We start from the raw sequence: 20,640 nt of genomic DNA on the forward strand, positions 1-20,640 counted from the left end.
ACTAGGCCTATATTCTCTAGAGTTTAGAAGAATGAGAGGTGATCTCATTGGAATATACAAAATTCTTACAGGGCTTGACAGGGTAGATGCAGGGAGGATGTTTCCCGTGGTTGGGGAGTCTAGAACCAGTGGTCACAGTCTCAGAATAAGGGGTCGGCCATTTAGGACTGAGATGAGGTGAAATTTCTTCACTCAGAGGATGGTGAATCTTTGGAATTCTTTAGCCCACAGGGCTGTGGAGTCTCAGTCGTTGAGTATATTCAAGACAGAGATCGATAGATTTTTGGATATTAAGGGAATCAAGGGATATGGGGATAGTGATGGAAAGTGGAGATGAGGTAGAAGATCAGCCATGATCTTATTGAATGGAGGAGAAGGCTCGAGGGGCCGAATGGCCGACTCCTGCTCCTATTTCTTATGTTCTCATGTTCTTATGTTTTTATAAAGGGTCAGGGAATGGATACAGTTATAGAACACAAGTATAAAATGACTGTTAGAAATAATGTGAGAGGAACGATTAATAAAAACAAATGGAATTGCCTGTACAGCAATGTACAAAGCATCTGAAACAAAACTGGGGAACTGGAGGCAATAATTGGTAGTGAGGAACCAGATATAATCGGGATAACTGAAACATGGCTTCATGGAACTACATGATTGGCAGTTAAATATTGCAGGATAGAATGTATTTAGAAAGGATAGGGGGTAGGAAGAAAGGATTGTGATGTAGTTGTACTAATTAGAGATAACATAATGACATTAAAAAGAAAGGACATAACTAACATTAAGATAGAAACGGTATCCATATGGATTGAGAAAGGATAAGAAGGGATTGATCACCCTAATAGGGGTATACTGCAGACCACCTAATAGTGGAAGGGAAGTGGAGGGAGAAATATGTAGACAAATCAATGAAATGAGTAAGACAGAGTAAAAATCATGTGATTTCAACTACCCCAAAATAAACTGGCAAGAAGAGCTAGTGAAGGGGGAAAAGGAAGAGAGTTTACAGTGTGTACAGGACCTCTTTCTTACCCAGTACACAAGAAACCCAACAAGAGAGGACTCATTGCTGGATCTAGTAATGGGAAGTGAACCGGAGGATCATGGCAATAGCGATCACAACATCATATTTAAGGTAATAATTGAGAGAGACATAAGTACGTCAAAGACCAAAGTATAGAGCATAAAAGTGCTTATTTTGAAGGAATATGAATGGAACTATGGAAGGTAAAGTGGAAAAAATATTGACAAAGAGATAGAACAGCAGTGGGAAATATTTAAAATTGGTGATCAATAGTTCAGGAGAAATATATTCTGGTAAAAGAACAACAAACTAGCCAGTAATGAAACACCATGGGGGATAAAGAGATAAGGGAACAATTGAAACTAAAGAAAAAGGCATATGCTAAGTATACAGGCAACAAAGGAGAGGATGACAAAAGGGAATATGAAAAGGTTAGGAAAGAAGTCAAATAAAACAATTAGGAAAGCAAAGAGGAACTACAAAATTAAATTATCAAAGAATATAAAAGAAATAATAAAGTATTCTATAGACACATGAATCTCAAAAGGAAAATTAGGATAGGGATAGGACCACTAAGGGATACACACAATGAACTCACAGGTAATGACAGCGAATGGCAGAAATATTGAATAATTACTTTGTCTCGGTATTCACTAGGGAGACTGACAAGGTGGATATGCCATTAGAAGAGGAGATCAAAAAGATATAAAGACATTTAAGATAGAAAGGGGGAGATAATTGATAAACTGATCAAACTCAAGAGAGGATAAAACCCCTGGCCCGGATGGAATGCAACCACGCATTTTAAAAGAGGTTAGGGAGGAGATAGCAGAGGCACTGTTACATATATAGAAATTCATTAGAAAAGGGAATAGTGCCAGAGGACTGGTGGACAGCTGATGTGATTCCTATATTTAAAAAGAGAGATAGAACAAGTCTAGGGAACTATAGACCAGGTAGCTTAATGTCAGTGGTAGGAAAGATAATGAAATCTTCACTCAAAGGTGTAATAGAAAAACATCTAGAAACCAAAAATATACTAAAGAATAGTCAGTGTGGATTTCAAAAGGGAAGGTCCTGCTTGTCAAATCTTTTTGAATTCTTTGAAGAAGCAACAGAAAGTGTGGCTAAGGGTAATGTAGTAGATGTAATATACTTGGGGGGAGAAATTCGGTATTACCCCGTTTGGGGCGCAATTATCGGCCGGGCGCAAAGTTTAGCGCCTGGCGCTAATTATCGCCTCTGACTGCAAACTTGGCTTCTATCGCCCCTGGAGGTGATTGGAGCGCTAAATCAGGCACTACACACCTCCCTTAAGGCACTAACGCCGAGGAGTGAGGCGCTACCTCAGAGCGCTGGCGAAGCTCATGTGATGTCAGTCAGCAATGGAGCACAGACACACGGGCGCCGGCCAGTTCTTAAAGGGGAGGGTCGATCTTGCTCTCCATCCACACCCTGCTCATTGCAGCCTTGAATCTCGGCCTGGAGAGACCTGTGCATCAAATCTGCTGGAAAGAACAATGGAGAGGCCCAGGGAAAGAGCTCAGAGTGCAGCCCCCATAGTCTCTTCTAAATCGATGCAAGGAAGGTCAAATCAAAATGAACCTGCAAAGTGCTGCGCAGTACCCAAAACTCCTTCACATAGCGTTGAATCTCTCCAGAAGTCTCTCTCTCTCAGAATGCGTGGTGCAAAAATGTTGCTGACAAAAAAAGGCAGGAAGCGGCCGCCTTTAAATAGCGTTCCCCCAGTCCCTTCCCGACTGCAAAACGTTCCCCTCTACCTGTTGTTGCTAGCGGCAGGTGGAAAGGCAGGGGGCGCCACTCAATATCCGGTCTGGGGCGCTACCGGGGCGCAGGAGATCATGGTGGTAGTGTTTAGTGCCGCCGCAAAATGTCTGGTAAATTTCGTGAGCGGCGCAAACATCGCCTCTTAGGGCACTAACGGGAGGCGCAAGGCAACCGCATTTTTCCCCCTTGGATTTTGAACAGGACTTTGATCAGGTATCGAGTAGCAGATCCATGACTAAGGTCAGAGCATGTGGAGTGAGGGGTCAAGTAGCAGAATAGAAAGCAAACTGGGAGCACAGGGGTAATGGGTGAATGGGACTTGGTGCAAGTTAGGACACAGGCAGCAGAGTTTTGGATGAGCTCAAGTTTACAGAGGGTGCAAGGTGGGAGGCCGGCCCGGAGAGAGTTGGAATAGTCGAGTTTGGAGGTAACAAAGGCAGGGAGGAGGGTTTCGGCAGCAGATGAGCTGAGGCAGGGGCGGAGACGGGTGATGTTGCGGAGGTGGAAAAAGACGGTCTTAGTGATGGAGAGGATATATGGTCGGAAGCTCAGCACAGCTCAGCATCAAAGATGATACCAAGATTACAAACAGTCTGGTTCAGCCTCAGACAGTGATCAGGGAGAGGGATGGAGTTTGTGGTGGGGTTCGAAGACAATGGCTTTGGTCTTTCCAATATTTAATTGGAGGAAATGTTGGATAAACAGTGAGATAAATCAAAGGCAGTGGAGGGATTAAGAGAAGTGGTGGTGAGGTAGAGCTGGGTGTGGTCAGCGTACATGTGGAAACTGACGCTGTGTTTTCGGATGATGTCACCAAGGGGCAGCGTGTAGATGAGAAATAGGAGGGGGCCAAGGATAGATCCTCGGGGGACACCAGAGGTAACGATGCAGGAGCGGGAAGAGAAGCCATTGCAGGTGATTCTCTGGCTACGATTAGATAGATAAGAATGGAACCAGGCGAGTGCAGTCCCGCCCAGCTGGACAGTAGAGGAGAGGTGTTGGAGGAAGATGGTGTGGTCAACCGTGTCAAAGGCTGGAGACAGGTTGAGAAGGACGAGGAGGGATAGTTTACCATGGTCACAGACACATAGGATATCATTTATAACTTTGATTAGGGCTGTTTCAGCGCTGTGGCAGGGGCGGAAACCTGATTGGAGGGATTCAAACACAGAGTTCTGGGAAAGATGAGCACGGATTTGGGAGGCACCAACAAAGGACTTTGGAGAGGAAAGGGAGGTTCGAGATGGGGCGGTAATTTGCAAGGGCACCCAGTGTATACTGTAACCAAGAGATCACAGTTGTCCTGTTTCCTGTATGCCATATTCTGGCTGATTACAGGCTTAGTCCATCCCTTTATAATATCTGATATTATAATATTTGTAGTAGTCTGTAGATATAAGAGGAGGACAACACTGTCGGAAGTGACTAAAGTTCATCATTTACCAAAGTGCTAGGGTCAGTGACGAGCAAAGGCAGATTGGATCTAGTGCGTGTACAGTATCTGCAGAGTCTTATAAGCTGCAAATTATGGTAGTGACTGCCTCCTCCCACACCCACGTGTGCGTTATCTCATTGTACCAGGAAATAGCACCGCTTTCTAGGAATCGGCTGAGCGTCTGTTATTCAATTATCACCGATCAGCACTTTTATTGAAAACTACTGTCAAATCCACGACAAAAAATAAAATTCCCTCAACCATAAAACCAGTCTTTCCAGCTGATTTACTCCTTCTCCCGCGCTCTACGCTGGAAGGAACAGAACTACAAAGAAAGTCGCAAGGCTCAGCAATAAGTGCTTGAAAAGGCACGCAGCATAACAAGAGGGCCCATACCTTCAACATTCGATATTCCTCCATAATATTTCACATCTACTACACTCGGCTGTCTTTGCGAACTCCGGGCACCACCCTGAATGTTTGCACACTCTAACCATTGCTACCTTAACCCTTTCATTACTGACAATAAAATCCCTCTTGCTATCTGGACGAAGTCCAGCAGGGCACCAGGCGAGTGTGGGCACGGCTTCTGAAACTATCGACAGAGCGAGGTGCAGGCGGAGGGAAGGTGAGTGGGCTACAGGTGGAGCGGAGACTGATTGACCGGGAGTGGGTGAATGGTAACGGTACGAAGAGGTTACAGGCTGCGGAGGGAGTGGGTGATGACAGTGTGAGTGAGTGGGTGAAAAGCAGGGCAAGGATCAGAGGCTGCAGTGTGAGAGGGTCACAAAGTGATCTTCATCCCGGAGCTCAATCAACTCCATCTTTACGGTGGAATTAAACATAATCCAAATGAAGGGCCATAAATTTGCTGTTCCCAGGGCTCCCACAGAATGAATACATTTCACAGCTCCATGGTGCTCTGTAGAAACAAAATGCCAATTCAATAAGCTCCACGTAGGTTGTCTTAAAAATGCCAAGTAACATCTTTCTTTCCTGTATTCTTTTAAATGATAGATAAATGGGCAGGAGTGCGAATTGTAAGAGTTGTTGAATTCTCCTCAGGGAGTCTGTAAAGGGGTTAATGGAGGGCTGACAGTAATGCATAGGAGAATGTTACACGTCCCTGGGGCATTGTAATACCCAAACCCTTCTCCTGCTTTGCGCTACATACGAGCCTATAACCTGCCTGCCTGCCTCACGAACCGAGACGATCATTTACAGCTTGCTTTATGACCTGGCAGCGTGAACTCTTTCACTCAACCAATTTTTTTTTGCTATTATAAAGCTGCGTATAACTTTTATTGAGCCGGAGCTTGTCATTGTGACAGACAAGCTGTGTGTGCAAAACACTCCCTTCCACCGCTCATTCCCAATAAACTCACAGGGCAGGAAACTGCTGCTTGAACTCATGCCGGATCAAATATACCTCGACAGCCAACATGCTCACAACTAGGCCAGGCACTGTTGTACGGGGTGCAACTCATATATCTTTCCCCGCCATTGTGCTACGTGTTCCTCAATCCCACATGTCTGTCACATAGCGCTCGTGTTGGATGCTCCGTGTCACAGACTCACTACAGCTTCTGTCGGTAAGACTCCATCTTTGCTACGTGGAGCGCAGGCATCTCATGGGAAGGAATCAATAAATGTTTCAACAAAGGGTAGTGGAAATCTGGAACTCGCTCCCCCACAGGCCTGGGGTCAATGACTTTATGAGGTAAAAGGGTTACACAGATAAGCTGGGAAAATCTAGGCCACAGATACAAAAAAGGCGATTAGAATGTTGGTCTTTATCTCAAGGGGCTGGAATACAGAGGGGAGGAAGGGGTGCTTCAGCTGTACAGAGCTCTGGGGGAGTTTGGGGTGTGGGGAGGTGTGAGCGGGGTGTGGGGGGGTGTGAGCGGGTGTGGGGGGTGTGAGCGGGTGTGAGTGGGGTGTGGGGGGTGTGGGGGATGGGGGCACCTATTGAGGATGAGATTGGGCACAGTTGTGATGGCTTCCACAGTTAAATAGCCTGCTGGTGTTCCCAACCCGGGCTCACGAATGAAGAATGGCGTCGCGGGTGAGGGACGGAGTGTGGCGGGAATGCCGAAGTGAAATAAAAGAGTAAGGGGGGAAGATTGAGTCGCGCCTCCTTTGGGGCGCTACCTTCGCCGGGGAGCTACTTTTAGCGCCCTGAAAAAGTTAGCGGTCCCACGGCCGATTTTCCCAGGTAGCGCCCCGAGAGGGAGGAGAGGCGTTACTGGAAGTGCCCCGTGTCCCTCTTGGGGCGCTGCGAGCCAATATTGCGGCGCTACGTGCTGCGGTACTGCAGGCCTTCCCTTATTAAAGGGGAGGGGCCTGGCGCAGTGCGTCCCGGCGCCCAGCTGGGCCACCAGGGATCAGGAGTGCCGGTGAAAGAGCCTCGCAGTCAAGAGGAGTGCCGGGCTCACGGAGCGCAGCCGGCACCCCACGGGGGGACTTCACGGGGGCCAGGGACAGCAACGGGGGCAGGCGCTGGCAGGTGGCCAGCAACAAAAATGGCCGCCCGGCACCTCGCCTTCAACTAGCGCCGCCCCGGCCGCAGGTAGGACCCCCTGACCCCATCGGACATAGCGTCCGGCAGTAAGTCAGGGGCGTTACCGAAGATCGTGGCCGGGGCGCAAGTGGGGCGCTGCGCAAGGCGATTACATCATCGCCAGTGGCGCAGCGCCGCGGGGCATTAATGGTTACCGCTGCTGCTAACCTCCCGCTGAATTTCGCGGGAGGCATTGGCAGCACCGCGCCCGGGCGTTAGTTGCTTTGTGCCCCATTAGCTCCCTCTCAGGGCGCTAACGGGAGGCGCAAAGCAACCAAATTCTTCCCCCTAAGTGATTTCTCTGAAACCTGGACTTCTGGGCAGCCTCTGAAAGATTTAATTTACCTTGTGAAATTGTCCTGGTCAGCTGCCTGTGAATTTGAAATACGGGTTTGACAGAGTTGTACGTGTTTGGCACTCCCAGCCTTGGTGCTAAACTATTGGCCAGAACCACAAATGCTGACAGCAGCTGAGAGTGGCAGGACATGGGCTGCATCAGATCAGCATCAGCGATACCTCGACACCGCACAGTCTGACCTTTCCAAACCCACAGGCTCTTTAATTGTGCTACTGCTGTAAACCAGCTCACTTATAGTCACTGTTCAGGAGATCAGTTTCAGTCGGAGGTAAGAGGCAAGAAATGATTATTAAAAATATAAGCGAACAATGAGATCAGACCATGAGGAGGAAGGAATTCTGGGAATTTAACACTGCCCATTAACTTCTCAAACTGCAGCTTTCCAACTTACTGTCTTGCTATATATTGTCCTTACTGTAGTGTAATCCTTGAGAATAGGGAGTATTGTTCTACTGTATCCACATAGTCTGAGCATCAAACACTCCCAGGGCAGGTACAGCACGGGTTAGATACAGAGTGAAGCTCCCTCTACACTGTCCCATCAAACACTCCCAGGGCAGGTACAGCACGGGTTAGATACAGAGTGAAGCTCCCTCTACACTGTCCCATCAAACACTCCCAGGGCAGGTACAGCACGGGTTAGATACACAGTAAAGCTCCCTATTCTGCCCTCACAACGCGACCCTATGCAGAGCTAGACAGATAGTGAACAACTTGATATCTTCCCATAAAATCACAAGGCTTGACTTTTCTTGTAACGCTTTATTGAAAGATTCTTATTGTAAAACTGAAATACAACACAGAAATGGAAGCACACATTAGTATACAAACGCATAACTGATATGTATACACAAATTTAGGTACGCCTGGGCAACACAGTACATTTGGCAACGAATATACATTTAGCAAACTGGAAGGCATTCTCTTTAAATTAGCCCTGTACATAGTGTATCAAATACAGCTACTAGTTAACCAGCTAGACAGAGGAAAGTTACAACTAAACATTTTCTACAACATACAGTGTACACTAATCATCTATAGCATTCTAAAATACTTACAGACAAACAATTTCCAAGACTCAAGCATGGGGACAATACAACTGCCCGGAGCCTGTGCTGCTGTAGGAGCACCGTGGTGTAGGTCTGTGTCCCAGCGAGGACTCCACGAGGGCTACGTAGCAGTCCTGTGGGGAGCGTGATGACCTCATCACGCTCGGTCGCGTTGTCCGCGCTTGGGGCGTCACGTGATGCGCGTGGTCGCGTTTCTGGCCATTGAGGCCGAAGTCGGGAGCGGGAGCTGGAGGCCAGGCTGAGCCGGTGCTTGCCGCGGGAGCGGAAGATTGCGTCGCTCCCGGCGGCTGGTAGATGCGGCCGAAGACGCTAGGCCGGGCTGTGCCGGCGGCCTTTCTGGAAGGCCGAGTCGGGCCGGCAGCCGCCTCACGCACGTCACATCGTACGTGCCGTGACGTCAGCACGCTACGTCGTACGTGACGTCAGCACGCTAAGGCGCGTCTTAAAGGGGCAATGGCCCTAAAAGGTAAGTTAAAGGGGTAACGGCCCTAACAGGTAAGTTATACATATATAAGTAGGTTATGTACATACAGTAAGGTTAAGTTAGAGGGAGAGGCAGCACACTCCCCGCTTGGTACAATTCTATTTGTACCACTACAGATACAAAATAAACCTGAAGAAAACGTCCTTTGGCTGCAACATACTCAGAGTCCGTTCTCTAGGTTTCTTCGGAAAGGAGGACTACGATCTCCGAGACTGGCCTCAGAAACACTTTGACAGTCCCCTCCTTGACGATCTTCACCTCCACCTTGCGGACCCTCTTGTCCCTGCTCGGCAGAGTTTTGACGACCAGTCCCACTGGCCATTCGTTTCTGTGTGCTTGGCTGTCTTTCAGCAAGACGACATCTCTCACTTTGACATTTGGCTTGCCTTCTGTCCATTCCCTATGGCTCTGTAGGGTGGACAAATACTCTCCTCTCCATCTCTTCCAAGAAGTGTCTGCAAGACACTGTACTTGCTTCCACTGCTTCCCGTGCAGCTCGGCCATGTCGAAGTTTCCAGAGGGAGCTGAAATAGCACTCATCTTTTGAGTCAGGAGCATCGCTGGGGTGAGGACTGCAGGCATGTCTGGGTCGGTGGACACCGGCACCAGGGTTCTCCTGAGCGAGCAGAGGCGCCCCGCAGCCTGCTCCCCGCTACTCGGAAGACGGCGTCCAGGAGAGCGAAACGGCAGGTGTGCCACCCAGCTGTGTCCATCGTCCTTGGACCTTTCAAACACTGAGCATCCTAGGCCATCTGTGCTCACAGTGGGGCCTGCCTCTTCCTCACAGGCAGAGGAGGTTGATCTATGATGCTGCGTCATGTCATCGTAGTCCTCCTTTACCTGGATCCTGTTTGGGCATGGGCTGAGACAGGATGTGCGACCGTTGTGCAACACGTTTGCTTTATAGACGCTGACATCCGCTGGTTTGTGGACTGTTCCCAGGCAAACTCCACCCACGAGGACCCATCCCAAGTCAAGCCGCTGCGCATAAGGAGCATCGTGGGGCCCGTTGATATGCTCACGCACCTTGTGCACCCTTAAGATGTCTCTTCCCAAGAGCAGGAGGATTGGGGCATCCGGGTCCACAGCTGGAATCTTGTTGGCAATTGGCTGTAGGTGGGGCTGATGGCGTGCGACCTCTGGGGAGGGGATTTCCGTCCTATCCTCTGGCATCATGTCGCACTCAATCAAGGTGGGGAGGGGAAGTTGTAGTTTCCCATCCTTGGACTCGATCATGAAGTTCCCAACTCTCCTACCCATAGTCTCTGTTGTCCCTGCACAGGTTTTTAGCGTGTACGGAGCGGCGCTGGCCTTGACTTCAAAGAGATTGAAGAATTCTGTCTTCGCTAGAGACTTGTTACTTTGCTCATCGAGCACTGCATACATTTTGATTGCCTTCTCCTTTCTCCCTGCAGGATATGCTTTAACCAAGCAGATTTTGGAGCATGAGCGTGGGCTGCTTGCATTTCCACAAACCTCTGTACACTTGGAGGTGACTGAAGATGTGCTTTCGCTTTGCTCCCCGCTATCCTCTTTGTCAACCGCGGCACTCTCGGTGGTTGACGGAGGAGGACCTGGATGCAGGGCTGCGATGTGTTTTCGCTGTTGCACTCAAAGCACTTGATTGTCGCCTTGCAGTCTTTTGCCATGTGCATAGTCGACCCACAACACCTGAAGCAGATGCGGTTCTCTTTCAGGTATGATGTGCGCTCATCAATAGGCTTGTCTCTAAAGCTTCGACACTTTTTGAGTGGGTGGGGCTTCTTGTGTACTGGACACTGACGATCTGGGTCATCCACTTCATTCCCAGCAGAACTGGATTGGTTGACTGAGGGTTCGGCTGGAACATCTGTTTTGTGCACACTCACAGAGGCTTTATTGCTGTACTTTGTGGGTTTCTCTGTTCTCGAAGGAGCGTAACTGCTGGAGGTGGAGAAAGTGAAACTTGGATCATTCCTCACCTTTGCCTGTTGTTGGATGAACCTGGAGTAGAGAGAGAAGGGGGGAAATGCCACTCCATTGTCCTGCTTGTACTTGGATCCCTTAGCTATCCATTTCTCTTGAAGGTTGTGGGGGAGCTTTTCCACTATTGGGTTTACCCCACGAGCTGTATCCAAATACGAGAGGCCGGTCAGGTAAACTTCTCCCTTGGCACACTCCAGTTCGAGGAGAATGTCGCCCAGTTCTCGGAGCTCGACATTATCTTTGTTGGTTAGCTTCGGAAAGTCCTCAATCTTCTTGAGCAGTGCGTGCTCGATGACTTCTGGTGTCCCATAACAGTCTTCGAGACGTTGCCAAACCAGGTTGAGGCCTGCTGTGGGATTGCTGACGAGCGCTGAGCGAATTCTCTTCGCCTGTTTGGACGACTCGGCTCCGAGCCACTTTGTCATCAGGTCTAGTTCTTCTCTGGCTGACAGATTCAAGTCCTTGGTGGTACTCAGGAAGGACGCTTTCCATGACCAATAATTTTCGGGACGGTCATCAAATTCTAGGAGGCCTGAACTTAACAATTCTCGGCGAGTAAGGTACCTAGCGAGGTCTTGTGCACCTTGTGGCTCGGGTGAGGACTGCTTGGCTGGATTGGCCGGGTGTTGTGGAGGTCTCTGCAGGTAAGTCTTACTTGTTTCTTCTCTTTTAAGCTCAGTGTCTCCGAAAACAGGCCGTTTGTTGCTGTGGTGAGTAGCTGGTTCTACGTCGGGATACCTGGATCTTTCCTTGAAGAACAATTTGGAGTGTTGTTGGACATACTCACTTGTACGTTGCACTGGACTGAGGGGCTGTTCCAGAACATATGTTTCCTGGCTGGGCACCCCGCCTTCGCTCTCCTCATCTTCTTCATAAGCTGCGGCTTCAGCTTTAGCGGCAGCGGCAGCTCTCTGGCTTTGGAGAATGTGGAGACTGGCGGCGAGTTCAGCTCTGTGCTTCATCACACTAGCGTCGAGGTCAGCTCTCTGCTTCATCATACTAGCTTCTTTTTCAGCAAAGGCCAATTGAGCCTGGGCAGCTTTTGCCTTGGCACGTGCTTTGGCGGCTGCAGGAGCTGTCGATGACGACGGTCTGCTGGACCGCCGAGACGAGCTAGAGGATGCTTTAGAGGACTGTGACTTGGCGTCGTTTGCTGGGAGAGCTGTCGGTGACGACGGTCTGCTGGACCGCCGAGATGTTCTAGAGGCTGCTTTAGAGGACTGTGACTTGGCATCGTTTGCTGGGAGAGGCTCATGCTTCTCGATTGACTGGTTGACGTCCTCTGCGGTATATTTTCTTCCTGAGCGTAGACTCATGGTAGCCGAGTGGTATCTTCTTGTGCTTGAGCCCGCTGTGCTGTTGTCTTTTTACTATTCTGCCCTCACAACGCGATCCTATGCAGAGCTAGACAGATAGTGAACAACTTGATATCTTCCCATAAAATCACAAGGCTTGACTTTTCTTGTAACGCTTTATTGAAAGATTCTTATTGTAAAACTGAAATACAACACAGAAATGGAAGCACACATTAGTATACAAACACATAACTGATATGTATACACAAATTTAGGTACGCCTGGGCAACACAGTACATTTGGCAACGAATATACATTTAGCAAACTGGAAGGCATTCTCTTTAAATTAGCCCTGTACATAGTGTATCAAATACAGCTACTAGTTAACCAGCTAGACAGAGGAAAGTTACAACTAAACATTTTCTACAACATACAGTGTACACTAATCATCTATAGCATTCTAAAATACTTACAGACAAACAATTTCCAAGACTCAAGCATGGGGACAATACAACTGCCCGGAGCCTGTGCTGCTGTAGGAGCACCGTGGTGTAGGTCTGTGTCCCAGCGAGGACTCCACGAGGACTACGTAGCAGTCCTGTGGGGAGCGTGATGACCTCATCACGCTCGGTCGCGTTGTCCGCGCTTGGGGCATCACGTGATGCGCGTGGTCGCGTTTCTGGCCATTGAGGCCGAAGTCGGGAGCGGGAGCTGGAGGCCAGGCTGAGCCGGTGCTTGCCGCGGGAGCGGAAGATCGCGTCGCTCCCGGCGGCTGGTAGATGCGGCCGAAGACGCTAGGCCGGGCTGTGCCGGCGGCCTTTCTGGAAGGCCGAGTCGGGCCGGCAGCCGCCTCACGCACGTCACATCGTACGTGCCGTGACGTCAGCACGCTACGTCGTACGTGACGTCAGCACGCTAAGGCGCGTCTTAAAGGGGCAATGGCCCTAAAAGGTAAGTTAAAGGGGCAACGGCCCTAACAGGTAAGTTATACATATATAAGTAGGTTATGTACATACAGTAAGGTTAAGTTAGAGGGAGAGACAGCACACTCCCTCTACACTGTCGCATCAAACACTCCCAGGGCAGGTACAGCACGGGTTAGATACAGAGTAAAGCTCCCTCTACACTGTCCCATCAAACACTTCCAGGGCAGTTACAGCACGGGTTAGATACAGAGTAAAGCTCCCTCTACACTGCCCCCATCAAACACTCCCAGGGCAGGTACAGCACGGGGATAGATACAGAGTAAAGCTCCCTCTACACTGTCCCATCAAACACTCCCAGGGCAGGTACAGCAGGGGTTAGATACAGAGTAAAGCTCCCTCTACACTGCCCCCATCAAACACTCCCAGGGCAGGTACAGCATGGGTTAGATACAGAGTAAAGCTCCCTCTACACTGTCCCATCAAACACTCCCAGGGCAGGTACAGCACGGGGTTAGATACAGAGTAAAGCTCCCTCTACACTGTCCCATTAAACACTCCCAGGGCAGGTACAGCACGGGTTAGATACAGAGTAAAGCTCCCCGCTCTCGGAGTGAGATTGACAATTCCAGGTCTGGTCCTCTCAGAAGTGGCCCTAAACATTATGAAATCTCCTTTTGAATCTCCTCTTTTTCTGAGATATCCATTGCCTGAGTTGATAAAATAAATGTTAATGAAGTGGCATGTGTTTGAAATCTGTGGGGATCTGAGATGATAGAAATTTGTCACCAAAAAAATGACGTCACATTTTCTCCATCTGGCGGGGTGAATGAGCAAGGGCTCATCTCAGACTGTCCACCGACTCGCTGTGACTAGCAGGCCTAACGTGGGCCCTGGAGAGACAAGACCTGGAACAGGTTTCGAGAGGAACTATTCTCCTGAAGCCATATCTTTGTTGGCAGCTGTTTGTGTTTCCTGGTGATGTATGAACCCACTGTGCCTAATCCTTGGTAGTAAAACGCAGTAAGTTAGCTTCGAGAATAGCTGAAAGATAGAAATCGTAAATCACCAGTGGGAGGTCAACACTCTATTGAAGTGCTCTGGAGGGCTAAAAACCCCTCTAAAATCATAGAATCATAGAACGGCTACAGCACAGAAGGAGGCCATTCGGCCCGTCGAGCCCGTGCCGGCTCTCTGCACGAGCACTTCAGCTCGCCCCACTCCCCCGCCCTTCCCCGTAGCCCTGCAAATTTTTTTCCTTCAGATACTTATCCAACTCCCTTTTAAAAGCCACGATTGAATCTGCCTCCAGCACCCTTTCAGGCAGTGCATTCCAGATCCTAACCACTCGCTGTGTAAAAAAGATTTTCCTCATGTCACCTGTGGTTCTTCTGCCAATCACCTTGAATCTGTGTCCTCTGGTTCTCGACCCTTCCACCAATGGGAACAGTTTCTCTCTATCTACTCTGTCCAGGCCCCTCATGATTTTGAACATCTCTATCAAATCTCCTCTCAACCTTCTCTGCTCCAAGGAGAACAACCCCAGCTTCTCCAGTCTATCCACGTAACTGAAGTCCCTCATCCCTGGAATCATTCTCGTAAATCTTTTCTGCACCCTCTCTAAGGCCTTCACATCCTTCCTAAAGTGCGGTGCCCAGAATTGGACACAATACTCCAGTTGAGGCTGAACCAGTGTTTTTAAAGGATCAACAACAACAACTTGTATTTATATAGCACCTTTAAAGTAGTAAAATGTCCCAAGGTGCGGCACAGGAGTATTTTAAGACAAAAAAATTGACACCGATGCACATAAGGATAAATTAGGGCAGGTGACCAAAAGCTTGGTCAAAGAGGTAGGTTTTAAGGAGCGTCTTAAAGGAGGAAAGAGTGGTAGAGAGGTGGAGAGGTTTAGGGAGGGAAGTCCAGAGCTTAGGGCCCAGGCAACAGAAGGCTCGGCCACCAAAGGTTGAGTGATTATAATCAGGGATGCTCAAGAGGGCAGAATTAGAGGAGCGCAGAGATCTCGAGGGTTTGAGGGGCTGAAGGAAATTACAGAGCTAGGAAGGGGCGAGGCCATGGAGGGATTTGAAAACAAGGATGAGAATTTTGAAATCAAGGCGCTGCTTAACCGGGAGCCAATGTAGGTCAGCGAGCGCAGGGGTGATGGGTGAACGGGACTTGGTGTGTTAGGACACGGGCAGCCGAGTTTTGGATAACCTCAAGTTTATGTAGGGTGGAATGTGGGAGGCCAGCCAGGAGTGCGTTGGAATAGTCAAGTCTAGAGGTAACAAAGGCATGGATGAGGGTTTCAGCAGCGGATGAGCTGAGGCAAGGGTGGAGACGGGCGATGTTACAGAGGTTGAAGTAGGCGGTCTTAGTTATGCTGCGGATATGTGGTCGGAAGCTCATTTCAGGGTCAAATATGACACCAAGGTTGCGAACAGTGTGGTTCAGCCTCAGACAGATGTTGGGGAGAGGGATGGAGTCAGTGGCTAGGGAACGGAGTTTGTGGCAGGGACCGAAAAGAATGGCTTCGGTCTTCCCAATATTTAATTGGAGAAAATATTGCTCATCCAGAACTGTATGTCGGACAAGCAGTCTGACAATTTAGACACCGTGAAGGGGTCGAGAGAAGAGGTAGTGAGGTAGAGCTGGGTGTCGTCAGCGTACATGTGGAAAGCGACGCTGTGTTTTTGGATGATGTCACCAAGTTCACCATAACTTCCTTGCTTTTGTACTCTATACCTCTATTAATGAAGCCCAGGATCCTGTAAGATTTTTTAATTGCTTTCTCAACCTGCCCTGCCACCTTCAACGATTTGTGCACACATACCTGCAGTTCTCTCTGTTCATGCACCCCCTTTAGGATTGTACCCTTTAGTTTATATATGCTACTGGGTTGTCAGTCAATGCACATCTCACATGTTCCGGGATTCAGTCCGGGGCTCCCCGGCTGCTGCATCTGTGAACTTTCATCAGCTGACTGCCATCCATGCCTCTCGCAGAGTTATATTTAAACTTCTGAGACCTTGTGAACTCAGAACATTCACCATTTAAACAGTTGTCAAACAAGAGAATCATTAACATTCCATTGTTGCTGTCCTGAGTAACTGTTGCATAGTCTCACCAAGAAATCCTCTGTGACCCTGACTCTGCACAACAGGTTCCTGCCAGACATCATAAAAACATAAGAAATAGGAGCAGGAGTCGGCCATTCGGCCCTTCGAGCCTGCTCCGCCATTTAATGAGATCATGGCTGATCTGATCTTGGACTCAGCTCCATTTCCCTGCCCGCTCCCCATAACCCTTCACTCCCTTATTGTTCAAAAATCTGTCCATCTCCACCTTAAATATAGTCAGTGACCCAGCCTCCACGGCTCTCTGGGGCAGAGAATTCCACAGATTTACGACCCTCTGAGAGAAGAAATTCCTCCTCATCTCAGTTTTAAATGGACGACCCCTTATTCTGAAACTATGCCCCCTAGTTCTAGATTTCCCCACGAGGGGAAACATCCTCTCTGCATCTACCTTGTCGAGCTCCCTCAGTATCTTATATGTATCAGTAAGATCACCTCTCATTCTTCTAAACTCCAATGAGTATAGACCCAATCTGCTCAACCTTTCTTCATAAGTCAACCCCTTCATCTCCGGAATCAACCGAGTGAACCTTCTCTGAACTGCCTCCAATGCAAGTTTATCCCTCCTTAAATAAGGAGACCAAAACTGTACGCAGTACTCCAGGTGTGGTCTCCCCAACGCCCTGTACAGTTGTAGCAAGACTTCCCGACTTTTATACTCCATTACCCTTGCAATAAATAAATCCTGATCCTGACTCTGCAGCACTGGATCCCGCCAGAGATCCTGATGTGTTGAAATGCATGGAATTTTAAAATGCAGATCGGGAACAATTGGGAATTCACAGAATATGAAGAATTTTAAGGAAGGAAAGCTGAAAGTAAAACTCCCTGCACACTGTCACTCAGCCTCCTCTCCTCCACACTCTACCCTCATTCAATCAATGGGCCTTCCTCTGCTCACCTCCCTTCTACTTCCTGTAATTATGCAAAATTGCTACTATAATCATCAGGTAAGGGTCACTCACTGTGTAACTATACAGAGTCTCTGTTTATTCAGGGTAAGGGTCACTCACTGTGTAACTGTACAGAGTCACTGTTTATTCAGGGTAAGGGTCACTCACTGTAACTGTACAGAGTCACTGTTTATTCAGGGTAAGGGTCACTCACAGTGTAACTGTACAGAGTCACTGTTTATTCAGGGTAAGGGTCACTCACTGTAACTGTACAGAGTCACTGTTTATTCAGGGCAAGGGTCACTCACTGTGTAACTGTACAGAGTCACTGTTTATTCAGGGTAAGGGTCACTCACTGTAATAGTACAGAGTCACTGTTTATTCAGGGTAAGGGTCACTCACTGTGTAACTGTACAGAGTCACTGTTTATTCAGGGTAAGGGTCACTCACAGTGTAACTGTACAGAGTCACTGTTTATTCAGGGTAAGGGTCACTCACTGTAATAGTACAGAGTCACTGTTTATTCAGGGTAAGGGTCACTCACTGTGTAACTGTACAGAGTCACTGTTTATTCAGGGTAAGGGTCACTCACAGTGTAACTGTACAGAGTCACTGTTTATTCAGGGTAAGGGTCACTCACTGTGTAACTGTACAGAGTCACTGTTTATTCAGGGTAAGGGTCACTCACTGTAACTGTACAGAGTCACTGTTTATTCAGGGTAAGGGTCACTCACTGTGTAACTGTACAGACTCACTGTTTATTCAGGGTAAGGGTCACTCACTGTGTAACTGTACAGAGTCACTGTTTATTCAGGGTAAGAGTCACTCACTATGTAGCTGTACAGAGTCACTGTTTATTCAGGGTAAGGGTCACTCACTGTGTAACTGTACAGAGTCACTGTTTATTCAGGGTAAGGGTCACTCACTGTGTAACTGTACAGACTCACTGTTTATTCAGGGTAAGGGTCACTCACTGTGTAACTGTACAGAGTCACTGTTTATTCAGGGTAAGGGTCACTCACTGTAAACCACCCCTCGGGCCGTATGATGTACAAACATGTTAATTGAAAAGCACTTGTAATCTGTTGATGTAAAGAGAGTACCATGTACTGCATTAATGTGTATTATGCCATATGTAATATGATTGGTGGATTGTAATGTAATGTATTTTGACAAGTGTTGGAATGTATCTTGACCCCTCGGGCTGTTTGACTTATAAAATGTGTAATGAAAATGCTTTGTAACGTGCCTCTGTAAATTGAGTGCCATGTACCACGTTAATTTGTATTGTACATGATTTGAACTGTATTGTCATGTATCTCAACAAATTTTTATGAATAAAGTATATATTTTTGAAACAAAAAAAAAACTGTACAGAGTCTGCGCCGTACCCGGCAGGAAGATCTCTGAAAGCCTCGCGCTACTCAAGGATACGATCGCCTATGTGCGGGACAGGAGGGTGGACACTTGCTTAATCAGCTTGGACCAGGAGAAGGCTTTCGACAGAATATCGCATACGTACATGATGGACGTGCTCTCCAAAATGGGGTTTGGGGAGGGAATCCGCAATTGGATCCAACTGCTCTACACAGACATCAGTAGCACAGTTCTAATCAACGGGTGGGAATCAGAAAGCTTCCCGATCAAATCTGGAGTCAGGCAGGGCTGTCCTCTCTCCTCTGTCTTGTTCGTGTGTTGTATCGAACCTTTTGCCGAGTCCATCCGGAGGGATTCGGGCATAAGAGAGGTGACGATCCTAGGCAGCGGAGGCACTCAGGTTAAGATCTCCCTGTACATGGAGGACGTCGCCGTCTTTTGCTTGGACCCGCTGTCGGTCCGCAGACTGCTGAGCATCTGCGACCAGTTTGAACTGGCCTCGGGAGCGAAAGTTAATCGCAGCAAAAGCGAGGCCATGTTCTTTGTGAACTGGGCTGACTGATCCTTTGTCCCCGTCACCGTCAGGTCAGATTACCTGAAGGTGCTGGGAATATGGTTCAGAGCGGCCGGGGCGTGCACCAAAAACTGGGAGGAGCGTATCTCCAAGGTACGACAGAAACTGGGAATGTGGGAGCAGCGCTCCCTGTCGATCGTGGGCAAGAACCTGGTCATCAGGTGCGAGGTGCTGTCGGTGCTGCTGTACGTGGCGCAGGTGTGGCCCATACCCCGACCCTGTGTCGCCGCAGTCACCCGAGCCATCCTCCTCTTTATCTAGAGATCGAAAATGGACCGTGTCCGGAGGGACACGATGTACAAATCTCCAGAGAAAGGGGGAAAGAGCGTACCCAACGTCGCCCTCATCCTGATGACCACCTTTGTGTGCGGCTGCATCAAGCTGTGCACAGACCCTCGGTACGCAAACACCAAGTGTCACTACATGCTGAGGTTCTACCTGTCCCCGGTGTTGCGAAGGATGGGTCTGGCTACGCTGCCGCGGAACGCTCCATCCAGTTGGACCGTGCCGGACCACCTGTCCTTCGTGGAAAAGTTTTTCACGGGAAACACCTTTGACCACAAGGCCGTCAAGCAGTGGTCAGCACGTAACGTCCTCGAGACCCAATGGGAAAAGGAGATGGTGGATCCTGTCGGATGGTTCCCCGAGCAGACTGTCGAAGTCATTTGGCAGAATGCCTCATCGCCAGAACTCACAAACAAGCACCAAGACATAGCTTGGCTGGTGGTGAGAAGGGCCCTCCCCGTCAGATCCCGACGTCTCTGCTCCACTGCACGCTGTCTGCGAGGAGGCTACGCTTGGGACGAGACCGTCATCCATCTCCTTCTGGAATGTGCCTTTGCAAAGAAGGTCTGGAAAGAGATGCAGTGGTCTTTGTCGAGGTTCATCCCGAGCAGCTCAGTAACACAGGACTCTGTGCTCTACGGACTGTTCCCAGGGACGCACACCGAGACAAACATCAACTGCTGCTGGAAGATCATCAAATCGGTGAAAGACGCCCTTTGGTCTGCCCAAAACTTGCTGGTCTTCCAGAGTAAGGAGTTGTCCACGACCGAGTGTTGCAGACTGGCACATTCCAAGGTCCAGGAGTACGTGCTGAGGGACGCACTAAAGGTTGGTGCCACCGCCGCAAAGGCACGATGGGGAAGGGCCACAGTTTAAGGCCCAGCCGCCAGTGTACACTGAGGGGCTGAAACCAGTAGAGAACCCCCCTCGGGCCGTATGACACAGAAATGGCTTAATGAAAATGTACCTGTTTGTGTAAATAGAGTACCATGTACTGCTTTCATCTGTAATGATTTGTGATGTGTATTGTAATGTATTCCAACAAGCATTGATATATGCAATGATAAATGTGTTGTAATTTGTAAATTGAGTGCCATGTACTGCAGTTAATGTGTATTGTATCAGATGTGGATTGTATTGCCATGTACGTGAACAAAGATTTTTATGAATAAAGTATATATTTTTGAACAAAAAACTGTACAGAGTCTCTGTTTATTCAGGGTAAGGGTCACTCACTGTAACTGTGCAGAGTCACTGTTTATTCAGGGTAAGGGTCACTCACTGTGTAACTGTACAGAGTCACTGTTTATTCAGGGTAAGGGTCACTCACTGTAACTGTGCAGAGTCACTGTTTATTCAGGGTAAGGGTCACTCACTGTGTAACTGTACAGAGTCACTGTTTATTCAGGGTAAGGGTCACTCACTGTAACTGTAAAGAGTCTCTGTTTATTCAGGGTAAGGGTCACTCA

The 20,640-nt window shown here is 48.6% G+C and overlaps 2 protein-coding genes across 2 annotated transcripts in view; one reads left to right on the forward strand and one right to left on the reverse strand.

Moving 5' to 3' along the window:
• LOC147100957 (growth factor receptor-bound protein 7-like) overlaps positions 1 to 4,738 on the reverse strand; it is a 263,485-nt gene extending 258,747 nt beyond the window's left edge. Inside the window, exon 1 of the mRNA XM_085966067.1 lies at positions 4,647 to 4,738. Coding sequence (XP_085822193.1) covers positions 4,647 to 4,670 — 24 coding nt within the window. The 5' untranslated portion in view covers positions 4,671 to 4,738. The remainder of the gene's footprint in view (positions 1 to 4,646) is intronic.
• Positions 4,739 to 15,214: 10,476 nt separating this feature from the next.
• On the forward strand, positions 15,215 to 20,314 carry LOC147100958 (uncharacterized). Its single transcript, XM_085966070.1, has one exon. The coding sequence runs from the start codon at positions 19,157 to 19,159 to the stop codon at positions 20,045 to 20,047; it is 891 nt and encodes a 296-aa protein (XP_085822196.1). The 5' UTR covers positions 15,215 to 19,156; the 3' UTR covers positions 20,048 to 20,314.
• Positions 20,315 to 20,640: the final 326 nt, after the last annotated feature.

The sequence above is a fragment of the Somniosus microcephalus genome, chromosome 24, assembly GCF_052327205.1.
Source record: "Somniosus microcephalus isolate GS21.2 chromosome 24, FLI_Smic_1.0, whole genome shotgun sequence".
In the NCBI taxonomy this organism is placed as follows: domain Eukaryota; kingdom Metazoa; phylum Chordata; class Chondrichthyes; order Squaliformes; family Somniosidae; genus Somniosus; species Somniosus microcephalus.

What these genes read in the sequence shown, in the direction of transcription:
- LOC147100958 (XM_085966070.1), top strand. Translation starts at nt 19,157, where the DNA reads ATGGACCGTGTCCGGAGGGACACGATGTACAAATCTCCAGAGAAAGGG.